This window comes from Zea mays, chromosome 2 (assembly GCF_902167145.1).
Source record: "Zea mays cultivar B73 chromosome 2, Zm-B73-REFERENCE-NAM-5.0, whole genome shotgun sequence".
NCBI lineage: Eukaryota > Viridiplantae > Streptophyta > Magnoliopsida > Poales > Poaceae > Zea > Zea mays.
In genome coordinates, this window is record NC_050097.1 from 106,130,982 (window position 1) to 106,150,421 (window position 19,440).

Sequence of the window (19,440 nt, forward strand, 5' to 3'; positions counted from 1 at the left end):
AAGGCTCCAAAGAGGGCGTCCACCCTGACTCACCGTGCCCCTGCTCCCGTCATCCCCGCCGAGATGCCAGCCAAGTCGCCCCCCACGGCGGCCACAGGCTTCATCGTGCCTCCGCCCGCGCGTCCCCGCTCCCGCGCGTCGAGATCTCGCGCCCGTAGACACCGCCACAGCGGCACAGTGCCCCCGCCTCACCGCGACCCTGGCCCGCCACGCGATCTCCTGTCCTGCCCCGTGTGCCTTCGTCAATCCCGTCCCCCGCGCCTACCAAATCTTGATATCGAGCAGATCCGCCATCCCGCGCCCTCGCACTCCCTCTCCAATTGGCTTGGCGCGTGCTCGTGCGGCGGTCGAGGCGGAGGCACCTACGTCGACTCCAAGGAGGAGCAACGCCTCCTTTAGATCCAGGAGTCCGAGGCGGCTGTGGAGTAGAGCGTGTGCTCCGTGACTTCAAGGACGCCGACTCGTCATTGCTGCCCTCATCATCCACCATCTCATCGCTCTCGCACTCCCTCTCCCTGTAGCTCTACTTGCAAGTCACCACCAGATCTCCATTCCCGCGGCTGCGAGGAGGTCGCCCCCGCCCCACTTCTTCCTTCCCCACGACACCTCTCTGCCGCCGTCACCGCGCTCCCGACGCTCCGCTTCTTCGCGTTGGAGGAAATCGACATCGGCGCTGCCGCCGCCGTTGGGCTCGGCCTGAAGGATCTGGGCCGATAGGGTACACTGGTGGCCCACTGGACTTTGCTGGATGGCGTAGAACCTCGACGGCCTCAGGCTCGATAGCGTCGAAGGAGTTGACGAAGATGGCTTCGGCGGCTTCACGGCAGCGCACGACGAGGTGCTGCATCACCACGTACTTCGGTCGAACCGGTCCTGGAGCGGCGAGACGATGTCGGGCCCTAGGATGGGCACGCAGCCGGGTATGATGCCCAACAAAGAATTATAGTTTGATGAACTAGATACTTTTTCATTGCTTGATCTATGATTTTGGCCAATACTGACTGCATCTTGGGTGTCATGTTCTTGGCAGCGATTCTTGGCAGTTGCAGGGAAAAATGGTTGTTCTTTTGCGTATAATTTTAGGGGAATCGGGCTCTAGATTTTTGGGCTTTCATGGTTCCCATTCTGCATTTAGATTGTCGTTCTCTCTTTATGTGCCATGTTGGATGGTTCTCTCTATTTCGAGTTCAGCCTGCATACATTACTAATAAATACCACAATTTTGAATCCGGAACTGTGTAGAGAAATTGGTTAGGATGAAATAGAAAGAGATAGGATGATACTGCAATTGGAGGAGGATTGTCTCAATGGTTACAGACAAAAGGTGAATCAGATAAGGAAACATAAGGCATACCTAACCTACTTCAAAAGTTGTCCTTTGGTGAAGCTGATAGAGTAATAAAATGAGTTCTTGGCTATTCAGTGAGAGATAGTTCTGGATCAAACTTCTGCATCCATATATGAAACTCCTAATATCAATGAAGTATGGATCAAACTTCTCATAAAAGGATTTTAGAGCCTTAAGAACAAAAGATAGTAGTAATAGCTACGCTAGAATAGATCTCGCGCAAGCTACTGGGAGCATCAGTGTGCACTCTCCTGAAAGTGAACAAAATGTTCCAAGCCAGGTATTGATGCTTGTTAGTTTGGTATTTTTATATCTTTTCTTTTCTTCTTTAAATAGGCCATTCTTTGTTGGGCATCATTTTTTCCTCAAAATGCAAATTGGTTTGTTCACATTGTTCTCTATATACGGAACCTTTAATGTATGTTGCTCTCTGAACTGATGGCTTAACACCACATGGGATCTAATATATATGCAGAATACCTTGCTTGTTTGGATGAGTTCAATGTCTGTTCTCTGAATTTAAGATCTATGATCTGCAATTTTACTCATTGTCACCAATTTCTAAATGTCCCAGTATACACGTATATATTTCTTTTCTAAAAAGACTGCTCATCAATTTCTAAAAAGACTGTTGTTTCAGATCCTCTTGTGAGTGATCATAACAAAGAGTCTTTTATAATTAGAGGTGATAATAATGTCGCCGGCAATTAGAGGTGGGTAACTGAGTATTACTACCATATATTCCTTATATGTGAGTGCATTGCACACATTTGACTTGGCGGCTTTCATTTTTAATGTAGATGGCTCTCATCTCTTGGGCAGATCAAAGGAAATAACACACAGGATACCCTCCCCCACAACCTTGTAAACTGCAGTATAATGTAGGGATGATTTGAACTCATTTGTTTCATTCCCGAAGTGGTTAACATTTTGTTTGTGTTATTTTTTCATGGCTTTACAGGCATTGTAAAATGTAATCTTGGAGTTTTTGATTTTTGAACTGCATCCTTTGAGTTTTTTAATTGATCTTTATTTTTGTTTCAAGCAATGATGTACAGGTGGGTGGTCTTGAGAAAGCGTATTTAGCAGCCAAGTCCTTACTTCAAGTAATGGGGGAAAAACAATCTACTGTGGTGGTGCTGGAAATGGCTCGGCAAGTTTTTTTAACCTTCATTCTTCACAAAAATTCTCAGTGTGACGATGATTCTGACTCACTCTTGATATTGGGTATTTAAGGCTGCAAAGATATGTAACAACATGGCAATGGCAATCAGCATGCTTGGGGTCTCCGAGGCCTTTGCTCTTGGCCAGAACCTTGGGATCAAAGCAACCACTGTCACAGACATTTTCAACTGTTCAAGCGCTCGCTGCTGGAGTAGGTATTCTCTCCTTTGCTCATCTTATTGTGGTCTAAGCTGCTGCGACTTTGGGATTTTCTTCCTAAGGAATTGGAAGGGTAACAACCATTGTATGGATAGTAATTTTTTAGCTTCAGCTTGCATGTTGCATCATCTGAAATTTTTAATTGGTTTTCTTTTCTGTTGGTTTCAATAGCGATACATATAATCCAGTTCCTGGAGTTATGGAAGGTGTACCATCATCAAGGAACTATAGTGGTGGTTTCACTTCCAAACTAATGGTACAAACTGACACAGAATTTTCCTTGATCAAATTCTTCTGTAAATTATTAAGTAGATTACTTCTCCTAAGGATGAGTTGATGTGTCTAAAAAGATAATCTTATCAATAAAACTGAGTTGCTTGGGAATAATGTTTGCTTGTATTAAATACCTCTGTTTCAAATTGTAAGTCCTTCTAGGCTTTTTCTATATACATACTCCTGCTTTTATTTACGTGTCGTATTAGTTTTGTCCTAAGTTAAATATTTATAACTTTTACCATTAATTTTTAAAAAGTGTATAAATTCATGACATAATATTTATGCTTTTAGATTCACTATTAGAAATATTTTAATAATATATAGTTAATATGTTGTGAAACTTTAAAGATTTTTTTGAAATAGATGGTCAAAGATAGCAACATTTAAATTAAGACAACTAATGCGACATGTAAATAAAAACAGAGATTGGTTCACAACCGACCGTTTGGCAGGAATAATTTGCATTTTCCGTTGAAATGTGCCACTGTCATGAAACCAAAGAAGCCCTAAGATGTGGGATGACCTCAATAGAGAAGTCATTTGTAATATGCCACCATAACCATTTTGCACATAGGAGGTCCTCAGCATTCTGATCCAATTTGCACATAATTTTCAGGGACCATGATGGCAAAGTGATCCCTGAAGAGGTGGCGACGGCAATAGTCTATCTCAAGGACACCATAGGAAAAGAAGCCGTGCAAGAGATCATCATCAACCTTTCTAAAGACAGAGATTGGTTCATCCATGACACCTACATGTTTCTCCAATGTTGCATCTGTCCAATTTTCTTGTATTTTTCTAAATGTTCTCTTTATGCACACCTTCAGTATTCAGAAGGAAAAATTCTTGTTGAGATATTGTGAAGCAAATGTCCTAAACAAGGAACAATGAAGTGGAAGAGGAAACACAATTTTGTCTCTTGACTGAATTTGATAGTGACTTCCAATTAGTAAAGTAGATTTGTTGTAGAAAGGCTCATGCTGACATGCATTTAGTTAGGTGCGGTGCTCTGATTTGGCAGGTAAATTGAAACCGAAATCTCGACCGGTTGCATGGACGTGGACAATATGGATCAATTGTATTTGTTATGCTATTATGCAATCTCGAAATATTGGATCTGTTTCCTATTCCCAAGTAATGGTTGATGGATGCTATTTATTGACCATAAATAAAGTTTACAGAATCATTATTGTTTTAGCTGATTTTATCGTGACCAGTTCTGATCAGTCTACATGCCTACGTGGTTGCTGCATTGTTCTGCTTGGAGTCAATTTTCATTAGTTGTACTTATATTGGATTACTGCATTGTTCTGCTTGGAGTCAATTTTCATTAGTTGTACTTATATGGTAATGTAAATGACATTCCTTTTTAATTGCATGATTTCCCTTTGAATTTGATATTTTTACAGGATGGTTTCTTCCCTAAACCAATCGACCTCAAGGGTGTTCAATACATTGTTCTGCTATCACAGTTTTGCAATGCTCTTGTAATACCCTATTATCTAGCTAGCTCTAGCACCAGTCATTTACCCCTATAAGATCTTGATGAGGGTGCAGCTGGCTGTGTACAGAAATATTAGTGGTTTGCAAGCTATTATGAACAACAAGCTGAAGCAGCTAGCAGAGGAGGATGAAGAACCATCTTGCATCTGGAATCCCATGTACAATAATCGGTTCTCTGGTAGCGAGAGGTTTCAATTTTACTGAGGTCTCAGCGTGAAAATCCAGCTTACACCCACTGCATATTAATTATCATACAGTTTCTCTTCCCATCATTCAGTTATTAAACTAATAAATGTCATGCAATTAGGACACACATTTATATAGAAATCGTATCAAAACAGGGGCACCTAACTATTTGTTATGATTATTGAGTTGATTCTTGATAGCATCACTAAACGAATGACCTATGTGTGCATAGGTGTCTTCCGTTGCAACGCACGGGCATATACCTATAATTCTAATAAAAAGATTAGTGGAATTGTTCCACACAATTGGTTGATGATGACCTCTCAATCCCGCAATATTCAAATCTGACACAATTTTGTTTACGAATCATGGTATGCTATAATCCAAGGACCTCGAGGTCGTGTTGAATACCTGTGAGCAATAATCAAGATTGAAAATTATTTTTCACAAAGTGAGATTTTTTTTGTTATGTAGCGGTCAAGGACTATGAATAGGAATATACACAATTGTTTGAATGCATGTTAGGGTATGGTGTTTCCCTTGTAAGAAAGTTTCAAGTGTTGTTTTCAAAGTTCAATTAGAACTATCCAATATTTGTTCTTTGATTGTTAGTTTGCGAGATTTGTTTGGAACATTGTGCATATTACTCTTGAAATTCAACTATATAAGACATGTAAGACAGGGTGTCAGATGGATATTGATTTCTCGAGTTGTTGTATGCACGTGTTGCAACGCACATCGTGGAATGTAGCAACCTGACGAGCAATATACATCTGGATGCATAATATTAATCTATAACATCAAGCATAAAAGAAACATTAGATTGATACTACACAAGATAACTATTAGATCTTGGCAACCACAACACTTAGTACCAGAACTATAGGAGTAAGGCAATGCACTGCACTACCATGACGTGATCTACTAGAGACCACATCAGCGCAATCACCCATTATTAGGGGGGTAGTGTAAACAAAGAAATGAGTGACACAATTTGACCCCTTGTCTACTTGATGGCCAATATGTTAGGAACTTTGATTTTTCGAACTAAGTCTAATGCTAAAAATCAGGGAAGTTTTTCCACATTTAGTTGATGGCCTTCTGCAATATGGAGATGGCACCATTTTGTTTATGGATCATGATGTGCTACAAGCTAAAGGCCTTGTTGGTCACCTGTTCAAATTCCGATAGAGGACCAAAACATGGCAACATAATTGAAGTATTTAGTCTTCTTTCCTTTAATTCGCTCTTTAATGAGAGAAAGATTAAATGGAGAAGATTGAAATAATCATTAATAAAAAAAACCTCACAAGTGAAAGACATTTGGGATAGTTCATTATAGGAATATCTCCTTATTTATCTCTCCTTTATTACAAATGATCACAAGTGTACCTTCGAAAATCCAGTCAATGGTTGAAGGTGTGAATATTGCGCATCTTCGGATGCTAGCTGAGCAGCTCCGCAGATGATGTTTATATTTAGTGTGTTCTCATGCATGAATGTATGACACTGTACTTTTATTTATAGTAACGACGTGACGTATCACTTATCATACCTTTGGGTTTTTTATACATAAAGTATAAAACTACTGAAGAATGATATTATATTTTCATCTTAAAGACGTATTGCACACGCTTCCCGAACCTTTCTTCACTTATCTGGCTTCATGATTCAGACTTCGGCCATCACTATGTGCTTCGTCCGAGCAACAATACCAAATTTGTCACCTTCGTTTCATATCTGAAGACATCACCGAGATGAAGATCCCTTCATTATTCTTCCTAAGATGAACTCAGAGATAGCTGGTATTTATTATTTTGAGGATCTTCAGCATAGATAGGTCCCTAACAGACCTCAAGGTAGTGTTAAGTACCTTTGAGCAATGATCGAAATTGAAAAATATTTTTTATTGTCACACCTAGATTTAAGGATAAATTCAAAAACATCTCATATGTGTGTGAGGATCAAGTTTTATATAGACGACGACTCAGGGTACAGAATCCAATGCCCTGCGGTACAGATTAAATATGTGAAGTGGTATAGGGGTTTTAATCCCGTTCATCCATCTAGGAACGAACGATCAGCACGTGCCCCCGATCGACCTCACTGACGGGACGGCGCTCTTATAGACGGTGGCGCCTTGCTAGCGAGAACCGCCTTCAGTGTTCTAAGGCTATATTTCTAAAGCAGGCGTGTGCTAGACATAGCTAAATACTTGGTGAATTTGTCTGAAGCATCTTACTGGCGATTGGTGCAACCGATAGACTTCTCCACACGTCGTGATGCAGCTCGGCAGCGGAGAGGACTCTCTATGGCGAGCAATTCTCATCCCTCTGGTGCTCTACCAGGCTCCGCTAGGCCTCATGTCCTCGTGCGGTGTGTTCGGGTGAACCTCCATGACCACTAACCACGACCAGACCAGTGGCGGCTCCCTCTCTTCTCTTTCTTGGCAGCGTCGGTTCTCACGACACGGCTTATTGGATCCACCTCGGCTAGACGGTGCACATGCATCTGGCTGTAACAAACTCAAGTTAGTTATGAGAGGCAGTTACGGCGAACTCTAATCGATCCACGGGAACGAAGCTTGGTGGCTGGTGCACATGTCACAGCGACCGTGGCTGCCCAGTGGGGCCCACCTGACGGTGACCCAAGCGGGACTTGGGACTGAGCCGTGCAACGAGGGAAATAGATGGGCCGTGGGTGTGGTTTTTGTCCCGGTACGGAAAGTTCCTTTTCCTTTTTATATTTTTTTGTTTTCCTTTTCTTTCCTAATTTCAGTTTTTTTGTTTCTATTTCAAATTTCAAAGCAATGTCCAAACTAAAATTTTAAATCAAATTTAAACGCACAATCAAAGATCACAACATTATTGCAAGGTTCGTTTTTAGTTTATTAACTATTCCTTTTATTTAATTTGTTCAAACCAATAATACTTACAAATATGGAATTAAATAAACAACAATTTCACACGGTCTCATAACTCTAAAATGAAATTCATTATTTTACTCAAATTTGGGTATTACACATCCTACTCCTTGTTGGGGAATGCCTTTGCCGAAGGTCTTCAAAACTAACTGGTATTAATCATTTCACAATCAGTTTCAGGAGCAATTCACTATGTACGCCAAAGAATGTCAATACAGGGAAAAAGAGATATGGAAGAAGCTTCAGTTCAAATGCTTAGATGTGGTATGTCGCCGAATCCGAAGCAGTTGACCTAAAGACGAAGGATGCCGACATGCGTGCCACCGCTTCAAGAAGAAACGACAATTCTACCCCAGAAGTTTTCATAGCTGCATGTATATGTTTTAACACTATGTTTGTAAATTAACACAAAGTTGTATACCAGGTAGTCCCGATAAATAGTGAATAGTATCCATGCATGGGGCACGATTTTTCACACACACTCATGTGACACAAGTCGATTCTACATCCGAAGTTGTATGTACTCATACCTTTGGACTGCTACCTAAGCCTCTGAATGTATAACCGTATTCATTTGTAAGAAGGGAAAGATAATACAAGGAACATGAAAGTAATGATTTTCCTTGGTTATGTTTGTTCATTCTATTTCCTATGAAATTATAATTATAACAACCTTCTCCATTCAATTTGTCTTTCAAATAAAGACGAATTGAAGGGATAAGGGTCCTACATTTCTAATTGTGTTGCCTTGTTTTGATCTCTCGAAGGAATCAAAGAAAGTGACCAACATTGGTGCCCACCTCCGATGAAACCTCGACAAAAAGCATGGCAAGCTTTGGCATTTCGTCACCAAGCCAAAGGAAGCTTATCCTTCCCATTACGTGAGGATCAAGCTTCGAACCAAGCAACAAAAAACAGAAGAAAGAATCTCAACAAAAACAAAAGAAAGAAGCTCAACAAAAAACAAAGAGGAAGCCTTTGTCGAATGTCGGGTAGGACACTCGACAAAGGCTCTGTCACCGTTACCTGCGCCGTGACGACGACTTTTCTTTCCTGAGTACCAGGAGTGCCCGACAAAAAGTACTCGGTAAAGAAGCAGTTGCCAATGTACAGTCGCAGAGACTTCTTTGTTGAGAGTCACACTCGGCAAAGACTTCGCCGAGTGTTTTCCAGGCTTTGATGAGTGCCTGAAGCATTCGGCAAAGCAGCTGTGTTCAGTAGTGAAACCATCGGAAATTTATGGTTTTGCTGTTGTGGTGACCTTTCTAGGCTTTCTTGCCCATTATTTTCACCTTTTACTTCTATCCTAATTTATAGAAAACTTAAATGATAGAAAATGCTTTCTAGTATCTTTCTTTGTAAGTTTTAAGCCTTCTTCAAGTAATTTTAGAAGATTTTACAAACATATGCTCCTTTAATTTAGTTTACGTTCCGCTTGAGCACTTTTGACAAAGTGATGTCTATGACTATGGTTTGTAATAATACTACACACTCTTTATTATTATTCGAGCACTGTGCGGTAATGTGATATTTATGTAATTGTTATGTACGTAATTTAGATCCTAGTATGTACATAGTTCATATTCGATTTGTCTTCTGAAATCGTGTATGATAGACTTGCTCCCTCCTAGTTCTCTCTTTTCGATATTTTGTTATGCAACAATAGTCAAGTTTTTTTATTAAACACTAAAATATAAACTTAATAAGCCATAAAGACCATTTTCTTACACTTAAAAATAAAGATATGATCTATGTCACACTAGTAAAAAATGTTTGTCACTCACGCGATACTTGTCCCCGTCCCGCAGACACTCATCACCCTAGCCCTCGCTCCCCCCTGAGACCCTAACATCAACTCTGTTTTCGACGCGCTCTGTCTGCCATAAATTCCATTTTCTTACACTTAAAAATAAAGATACGATCTATGTCATATAAGTTATATGTAATAGCATTGCTGACTAATACACTAAATGTCCATTAGTTAATGATTGCTTTATGGCCTATAGTGACCTTTCTAGGCTTTTCTTGCCCATTGTCTCCACCTTTTACTTATGTCCTAATTTATAGAAAACCCAAATCATAGAAAAGGCTTTCTGGAATCTTTCTTTGCAATTTTTAAGCCTTCTTGAAGTAATACTAGAATATTTTATAAATGGGTGCTCCAACAAATTTTGATGATGATTTGAACATAACATTAATTGAAAGGCTACATAAAATTTCTGAGAAATTTGATCCAAAACATTTTATATACAAAGAAACATTTTTTATGTTTGCAATATAGGATACTCGTGAAGTTTCAAGGGTATGAAAATAGAACATGTCATAAAATGCTAGAGGTACGCGGGACTTTTTGTGGTTTCCTATGTAGGAGCCAGCTATATTGGTAAATCTTGATGTTTAGTCAATTTGTTGATGAAATTAGTGCATGCGTTTTTTGTGTTACTATTAGAATTAATGCTCTTTCATATATGAAGAAGGTTTTAATAAACTTAAAAATATTTTTATGAACAATACTATATTTGAAGTCCCTTGAAAAATCACATGAAATATTTCCCCAAAAGTTTTCTACAAATTATTTTCTAAAACATGTTTTGAGCACTCTACTGAAAATTTCAACTGTGGTTTTACAAATATAGGATTTAGTGAAAATGTATCTACTAAAAATTTTGTGAATAAGGTTGTCTCCAGCAGCTATCATATCTCATCCCCTATTTGAAACTTTACACTATAAATAATGCAATCTACAATATAAATCCTCTATTTTGCACGATTTGTTAGGGACAGCCTAAGTTACGAAAGAAATGTGCTTGTCAAGTCTTCTCGTCGCTTTCCACCAGATTAGCTATATGGGTATTTTGTCTGTTTCTTGTTAAAACATACATTAATTATCAGGTATTTGTTAATGGTATGTTGCTTTTTTATATTTTGTTGATTGGAGCATTCAGTCATGGTAATTTTTCCTTTGATGCTTGTATGTTTATAGTGTGCATGGTTTTTTTGTTGCTTGTTGTTGGAGCAAGGACACAACATGATCCTCTATCACTTGTTGTTCAAGTGAAATGTTAGTGGTGGTGTATGGGCGAGAGAAAGGTTCGGGTTGAGGGATGTTGTGCTGATAGCTATTAGCGGCACGCTAATGTTTTTATCTTTTGATATCTGAGTTTTTTATGCTTGTTGCCAGGAAAACGTTAGTAGGTTTTTTTTCTTTAATAGCCGTAAGGATTTTGTTGCTTGGTGTCGAAGAAGCATTAGAAGAAGCATTAGTAACCATAAGGAATTTTAACCATTTGATTTTAAAAGTGAAACATCAGTAGATTTTTTCCCTTTTTCGTAGAGACATTAATATATAGTCGTAAGAATTTTATCGCTTGCTGTCGGACGAGCATTAGTAATCATAAAGGGTTTTAGTCGTTTGAAATGTAGGTTTTTTTCCATTTTCGGAGAGGCACTAATAGTCGCAAGGATTTTGTCGCTAGCTGTCGAAGGAGCATTAGTCGTAAGGGGTTTTAGCCATTTGATTTTAAAGTGAAGCGTTACTAGGGTTTTTTCGCTTTTTCGAAGAGGCGTTAATAGTCGTAATAATTTTGTCTCTTGCTGTCGGAGGAGCATGAGTAACCATAAAGGATTTTAGTCATTTGATTTTAATGTGAAGCATTACTAGGATTTTTCGCTTTTTCGAAGAGGCGTTAATAGTCGTTAGAATTTTGTCGTTTGCTGTCGGAGGAGCATCAGTAACCATAAAGGTTTTTAGTCATTTGATTTTAATGTGGAGCGTTACTAGGGTTTTTTTTCGCTTTTTCGAAGAGGCGTTAATAGCCGTAAGGATTTTGTCGCTTGCTATCGGAGGAGCATTTAGTAACCATAAAGGGTTTTAGTCGTTTGATTTTAATGTGAAGCGTTACTAGGGTTTTTTCGCTTTTTCAAAGAGGCGTTAATAGCCATAAGAATGTTGTCGCTTGTTGTCGGAGGAGCATCAATAACCATAAAGGTTTTAATGTGAAGCGTTACTAGTGTTTTTTTGCTTTTTTGAAGAGGCATTAATAGTCGTAAGAGTTTTGTCGCTTGTTGTCGGAGGAGCATCAGTAACCATAAATGGTTTGTCGTTTGATTTTAAAGTGAAGCGTTACTAGGGTTTTTCGCTTTTTTGAAGAGGCTTTAATAGTCGTAAGAATTTTGACGCTTGTTGTCGGAGGAGCATCAGTAACTATAAAGGGTTTTAGTCATTTGATTTTAAAGTGAAGCGTTACTATGGTTTTTTCGCTTTTTTGAAGAGGTGTTAATAACCGTAAAGATTTTGTCGCTTGTTGTCAGAGGAGCATTAGTAATCATAAATGGTTTTGGTCGTTTGATTTCAACGTGAAACATTAGTAGGTTTTTTCCTTTCTTCGAAGATGGCATTAATAGTTGTAGGGATTTTGTCGCTAACTGTCGGAGGAGCGTTAGTAGCCGTAAGGGGTTTTAGCCGTTTGATTTTAAGTGAAGCATTATTAGGGGGTTTTTTCTTTTTCAAAGATGTGTTAATAGTCGTAACGATTTTGTCGCTTGTTGTCGAAGGAGCATTAGTAACCATAAGAGTTTTTAGTCGTTCGATTTTATAGTGAAACATCAGTAGGGCTATTTTTTCTTTTCCGAAGAGGTGTTAATTGTCGTAAGGATTTTGTCGTTTGGTGTCGGAGAGCGTTAGTAACTATAAATGGTTTTAGCTGTTTGACTTTAAAATGAAATGTTAGTAGGGTTTCTTGTTTTTTTGAAGAGACGTTAATAACAGTAAAGATTTTTCCGCTTGTTGTCGGAGGACCATAATAAAAGGTTTGAGCCGTTTGATTTTAAAGTGAATCGTTAGTAGTTTTTTTGTTTTTTCGAAGACGTGTTAATAATCGTAAGGATTTTGTCACTTGCTATCGAAGGAGCGATAGTCGTAAGGATTTTGTCGCTTGCTGTCGGAGGAGCATCAACAACCATAAATGGTTTTAGTCGTTTGATTTTAAAGTGAAGCGTTACTAGGGGTTTTTTCACTTTTTCGAAGAGGCGTTAATAGCCGTAAGGATTTTGTCGCTTGTTGTCGGAGGAGCATTAGTAATCATAAATGGTTTTAGTCGTTTAATTTCAAAGTGAAACATTGGTAGGTTTTTTCCTTTTTTCGAAGATGGCATTAATAGTCGTAGGGATTTTGTCGCTATGTGTCGGAGGAGCGTTAGTAGCTGTAAGGGGTTTTAGCCGTTTGATTTTAAAGTGAAGCGTTACTAGGGTTTTTTTGCTTTTTCAAAGATGCATTAATAGTCGTAAGGATCTTGTCATTTGCTGTCGAAGGAGCATTAGTAACCATAAGAGTTTTTAGTGGTTCGATTTTAGAGTGAAACATTAGTAGGGTTGTTTTTTTTCCTTTTTCTGAAGAGGTGTTAATTGCCGTAAGGATTTTGTCATTTGTATTCGGAGAGCGTTCGTAACTATAAATGGTTTTAGCTGTTCGATTTTAAAATGAAATGTTAGTAGGGTTTTTTTTGTTTTTTCAAGAGACGTTAATAACACTAAAGATTTTGTCGCTTGTTGTCGGAGGAGCATTAGTAACCATAATAAAAGGTTTGAGCCGTTTGATTTTAAAGTGAATCTTTAGTAGGTTTTTTTCGAAGACGTGTTAATAGTCGTAAGGATTTTATCGCTTGTTGTCGAAGGAGCAATAATCGTAAGGATTTTGTCGCTTGCTGTCGGAGGAGCATCAGTAACCATAAAGGGTTTTAGTCGTTTGATTTTAAAGTGAAGCGATACTAGGGTTTTTTTCGCTTTTTCGAAGAGGCGTTAATAGTCATAAGAACTTTGGCGCTTGTTGTCGGAGGAGCATTAGTAACCATAAAGGGTTTTCGTCGTTTGATTTCAACGTGAATCATTGTCAGGTTTTCCCTTTTTTCGAAGATGGCATTAATAGTCATTGGGTTTTTGTCGCTAGGTGTCGGAGGAGCGTTAGTAGCCGTAAGGGGTTTTTGCCGTTTGATTTTAAAGTGAAGCATTACTAGGGTTTTTTTCCTTTTTCAAAGATGTGTCGATAGTCGTAAGGATTTTGTCATTTGATGTCGAAGGAGCATTAGTAACCATAAGAGTTTTTAGTCGTTCGATTAGTAGGGCTGATTTTTTCCTTTTTCCAAAGAGGTGTTAATTGTCGTAAGGATTTTATCGTTTGCTATCGGAGAGCGTTCATAACTGTAAATGGTTTTAACTGTTTGGTTTTAAAATGAAATGTTAGTAGGGTTTTTAGTTTTTAAGATACATTAACAACATTAAAGAATTTACCGCTTATTGTTGAAGGAGCATTAATAACCATAATAAAAGGTTTGAGCCGTTTGATTTTAAAGTGAATCTTTAGTAGGTTTTTTTCTTTTTTCGAAGACATGTTAATAGTCGTAAGGATTTTGTCGCTTGCTGTCGAAGGAGCAATAATCGTAAGGATTTTGTCGCTTGCTGTCGGAGGAGCATCAGTAATCATAAAGGGTTTTAGTCGTTTGATTTTAAAGTGAAGCGTTACTAGGGTTTTTTCGCTTTTTCGAAGAGGCGTTAATAGTCGTAAGAATTTTGGCGCTTGTTGTCGGAGGAGCATTAGTAACCATAAAGGATTTTCGTCGCTTGATTTCAACGTGAATCATTAGTAGGGTTTTTCCTTTTTTTAAAGATGGCATTAATAGTCGTTGGGTTTTTGTCGCTAGGTGTCGGAGGAGTGTTAGTAGCCGTACGGGGGTTTTGCCGTTTGATTTTAAAGCGAAGTGTTACTAGGGTTTTTGCCGTTTGATTTTAATGTGAAGCGTTACTAGGGTTTTTTGCTTTTTCAAAGATGCGTTAATAGTCGTAAGGATTTTGTCATTTGATGTCGAAGGAGCATTAGTAACCATAAGAGTTTTTAGTTGTTCAATTAGTAGGGCTGATTTTTCCTTTTTCCAAAGAGGTGTTAATTGTCGTAAGGATTTTGTCGTTTGCTGTCGGAGAGCGTTCATAACTATAAATGGTTTTAGCTGTTCGGTTTTAAAATGAAATGTTAGTAGGGTTTTTTGTTTTTTAAGAGACGTTAACAACATTAAAGATTTTGCCGCTTGTTGTCGAAGGAGCATTAGTAACCATAATAAAAGGTTTGAGCCGTTTGATTTTAAAGTGAATCGTTAGTAGGTTTTTTTTTCGTTTTTTCTGAAGACGCGCGTTAATAGTCGTAAGGATTTTGTCGCTTGTTGTCGAAGAGCATTCGCAACCGTGAAAGGTTCGCCGCTTAAGTTTTGAAGTGGCATTAGAAACCATAGAGAAGTTTGTCATTTGCCGTCGGAAAAAAATATTGGGTGGTACTCATAGGACATTTTATTTGCTTATTATCGTAGCGTTCTTTCGGTATTATAACGTGTTTGGTTTGCCACAAGTTATAGTGAGCCTTCTCTTCAATTCACACAAGGAAGCTCGGTAGTAGTACGATTTTTGTATCGAGGAAGACAAAAATTTATGACGTTTTGCCGAAGCGTCTTGTATTTTTGTCGCACGCATTGTAGGTGGCGACACTACACTACGTACGCACACGGAATAGGAGCATGGATGGATACGGAGAGCGGTGCAACGGCGGCAAGGTACAAAAGCAGATGATGGAAGCTGCGCGCGGCATGCCGCCGGGGGTGAAAGAAAGCCTGCGACTGCGCGACGGCACGCATCGTCCAAAGGCCGCGCCGCGCAGGCCGTCATACGGCGCACGCACGCACCACCGGTGGAGTGGAGAGAGATGGAATGGAAGGCAACGCAGCCGCGGCTTTTGGGGGCTGCCAGTTTGTGTGCGGCGTCTCAAGCGGGACCACGCGCCCCCTGCACCTCCCCGGCCACGTGTCGCGCGCAGTCCACGTCGCGCGTACGTGGGTCCCGCCGCACAGAACCCGCTGCTCTTCCGTCCACGCGACCCGAGCTCGCACACCACCCACGCGGACGCGGACGCCGAGGGGGAAGCGGAGCGAGAAGAATAAGACCCCGTCTCTCTCTCTCTCTTGAGTCTTCTCCTCCACCCCGCCGGCCCCTCCACCACCTCGATCTCATCCGATGCCCTAGCTAGGCGAGCTTCGCATGGATTCACCTGCGGCTGCGTCGCCTTCGCTGCTCCGGGACGACTCGTGCCGCCGCCGCTCTCCGTCCACCGCGTGACCGCACCACCGCCCGCTGATGACCAGCGCCGGCGTCAACGTACCGGGCGACGACGGGGTCGGGAACCCGGCCGCCGCGTCCGGGTCCGCCTCCGCCCCAGAATGCCGGACGATGCAGCGCAGGCGGCGGCGCCTCGAGCCACAAGGATCCGGCGACGCCGCCGCGGGGCCGAGCTGGGTGCGCCGGCTCCGCCCGGCCGCCTCCCGGTTCTCGCCGTCGCCGTCGCAGGGCTCTGCGGACAGGCCCAACGACGAGGAGCAGGAAGAGGATGACCCGGACGTGCAGGAGATGGAGCTCGTCCCGCTCCCGCCGGCGGGGCCGCAGGAGCTCCAGCCTGCCGACGTCCCCGCGCAGGTGTGGCCCGTGGCGTTCGGCTCCCTGTCCATGGCGGGGCGGATGCGCATGATGGAGGACACCATCTCGCTCCACCCGGACCTGTGCACCTGGGCCGACGGCTCGCCCGTGCACTTCTTCGCGGTCTTCGACGGCCACGGCGGCTCCCATGTACGTGATCCGAACATTTCATGACCATCTATCAGTATCACTTGGCAGCAGATTTTTTTTACCTAATTACTCCCAGTAGATAGTAGATGTTATACTTTTACCTATATATATTCTACATCATATCACTTGGCTACTTTTATAGTGTTTTGTCTCTCTATATATTGTTGAACTCCTGCTGCTACTGTGATTTATTTGTCTGTTTGCATCATCATGTAACAAGAAAGGTACTAGGCCAAGAAAGGAAGAGTAAGGGCATGAATGCGTGCCGAAGAAAGGCTGCCACAGCTAGCTTCCTCGTCTCCTCAGCACCACGTTTGGCTTTGGCTACTATAGCAGCAGTCACTGCTTTCTTTCTGCTGTTAGCTAGTACCAAGTGTCCAGCTGGCCACATTCTAGTGAGAACGTATCTTGTGCGCAAGGAGCGTTGGTGCTCCCATGAGCAAAATCAATCCAGACCACATCCTCCACATCCAACGGTGTTGTGTCAGGGGGTTTTGTAAAATGTTCTTTGCAACTCTGTACATTTTACAAAAACCCCCCTGACGCAGCACCGTTGGATGTGGAGGGTGTGGTCTGGATTGATTTTGCTCATGGGAGCAGCAGAGCTCCTTGCTCATAAGATACGTTCTCCATTCTAGTTCCTTCTAAATCCGACATGCATGCATCCACGTTTCTCTACCTCGTTTAATTGTCTTTTTATTTATTTGCATGAGACAGTATTATATATAATTAACAAGGGCTGTCCGATCAGGTGTCCGCGCTGTGCCGCGACCGGATGCACGAGTTCGTGGCGGAGGAGCTGGGCAAGGAGGGGGCCGCCTTCCTTCGGCGGCGGCAGGAGTGGCTGGCGTGGGGCGACGGCGCCGGCGCCGAGACGAGCGCCGCGGCGTTCGTCAGGGGGCCCCGCGGCGCGTGGCCGGAGCGCGAGGAGGAGGAGCGCGCGTGGCGCTCGGCGCTGCGGAGGAGCTTCCGTCGCGCCGACGCGATGGCGGCGCTGGCGTGCGCGTGCGGGCGCGTGGCGCGCCCGAGCTGCCGCTGCCCGCTTTCCAGCGTCGTCTCCGGCATCGTCGGGTCCACGGCCGTGGTGGCGCTCCTCGTCCGCGGCCGCCTCGTCGTCGCCAACTGCGGCGACTCCCGCGCCGTGCTCTGCCGCGGGCCCGCCGGCACGCCGCCCGTCCCGCTCTCCTCCGACCACAAGGTATGTACGTGCGTACTCCGATTGTCGGAGAGCGAGAGACCGGGGACTAGGACACCGCTGCTTTACTTGTCGGCTTTGACTCGCCGGTGGTGGTGGTGGTCCGCCACTGAGATGAGTCAGTCTCGGCGACGTTGACCATTGACCGCCGTTGCGCCGGGTGTCGGGGGGTGGGCCCGCTTGTGGTGGTTCCCGTGTGAGGTGTCGCGCTCGCGCCTCCAGAAGTTTCAGTCGAAGCCGACTCGTGGTTGGCCTCCGGCGGCGGGCTGTTCGTGCTCGCCGACGTGCAGCGCCCTGACGTCAGCGGCAACGGAGGTGAGCGGGTGGTGCTGGCGTTGAGATCTCGTATCGTATAGTACATGTCTACATGGGTCAGGTACCACCGTGTGCTGGCCCATGACACTCCTGCGGCTCACGGTGCCGGTACGGACATACATGACGTGACTAATAGATTGTCTAATAATACGGATAGAATAGAGGAATATATAAGCATCTATAGTTCTCTACTACAATCTAAACCTTAATGTTCCTTTTCTCTTCACCTTTTCTCATGACGACGTAATGATGTGGAGACTGAGTGAAACAGTGGCAGGACAGGTCAGGTCAGGGCTGTCCGTTCGGCACCTGCAGGATCGATCGAGGCCAGCAGCAGCAGCAGCAGCACGGGTACCAAAGCGGGCCATGCAGTGGCAGTCCCGTGGATAGCCTCCAACTTCCGGGGCGGGTCGCGGCGCGCCATCGCTGTCGCCGAGAGGACACGTGGCGGCGACGCCGGGGGTTCCGAGGTTTGGGCACGTGTCGGTGAACGCCGGGGCACGTGGGGTGACCCGAGTGGCCGCAGGCAGGTGGCCTCTGGTACCTGTACCTCCAAAGCCGCGCGCGGGGCCCGGCAGTCTCCACTGGCTGTCGCCTGGGCCCCGCCCTGGGAGCCAGGAGAGGAAGGGGGTGGTGGCCGGAGGCGCAACCTGGCCTTGCTTGCCGCCTCTGCTCGCGGGACGGTAGAGAGAATGGAGAGAATCGCCTCGCTAGGAGTAGTACGGAGTGCTGCCGTGCTGGTTGGTTGGTGTTCAGCTCTCTCATCTTTTGGGACGGGTGGTCACCAAAAAAACAGCATGTTTGTAGTGCGCCAACATTCGTGCTGATCAACTAATCACTGCTTGTTTTTTGTTGTTGCTGTTGGGAACTCGTAACGAAACCCTGTGTGCAGCCAAACCGGCCGGACGAGAGGGCGCGGATCGAGGCGGCCGGCGGCCTGGTGGTGTTCAACAACGGCCACCGCGTGCGTGGGATCCTCGCCATGTCACGCGCGCTAGGTACCAATGTCTGGTGTACGTACATGATCGTTTGTGCTGCCGCTGATCATTTCCGTTCCATTTAACGCTGGCTGCGCAGGGGACAGGCTGCTGAGGCCTGAAGTGATCGCGGAGCCGGAGATCACCGTGACGGAGCGGACGGCGGAGGACGAGTGCATGATCCTGGCGACCGACGGGATGTGGGACGTGATCGCCAACGACGTCGCCTGCAACGTCGCCCGCCACTGCCTGGAGGACGGGAACCCGCCTCCAGCCGCCACCGCCGCCGCCGCCACCGCCGGCCGCGAGGAGGAGCCGCGGTGCGTCCGCGCCACCTCGCTCCTGGCCAGGCTCGCCATCGGCAGGGAGACCCTGGATAACGTCAGCATCATCGTCGTTGACCTCAAGCACAGGGAGTGAATGACTGAGTGCCTGCCTGCCTCGCTTGCTTGCTCTGTCGCCGTGCATCAGCAGCTTAGTCGATCTAGGAGTGAACTGGTACCGTGAGAGGAGGTGTGATCGTCTAGACCTGGCATTTCCTTCGTTCTTTCGATTCGAAGATAAGATTCTAGCTGTTTCCTTTTTTTTGGAGAGAAAGAAAGTGGATGGAAGATTGCCGTCCTTAATTAAATGAAGACAACAACAACAACAAAAAAAGAGAGGAAAAAGAGAGCAATTG

The 19,440-nt window shown here is 43.7% G+C and overlaps 1 protein-coding gene and 1 pseudogene across 1 annotated transcript; one reads left to right on the forward strand and one right to left on the reverse strand.

The window, feature by feature from the left end:
- Positions 1-534: 534 nt before the first annotated feature.
- LOC103648825 (uncharacterized) lies at positions 535-1,352 on the reverse strand (annotated as a pseudogene).
- A 14,436-nt stretch (positions 1,353-15,788) lies between these two features.
- LOC103646787 (uncharacterized) lies at positions 15,789-19,181 on the forward strand. Its single transcript, NM_001319750.1, has 4 exons — positions 15,789-16,274; positions 17,026-17,472; positions 18,677-18,782; positions 18,862-19,181. The coding sequence occupies exons 1-4, from the start codon at positions 15,789-15,791 to the stop codon at positions 19,179-19,181; spliced, it is 1,359 nt and encodes a 452-aa protein (NP_001306679.1).
- Positions 19,182-19,440: the final 259 nt, after the last annotated feature.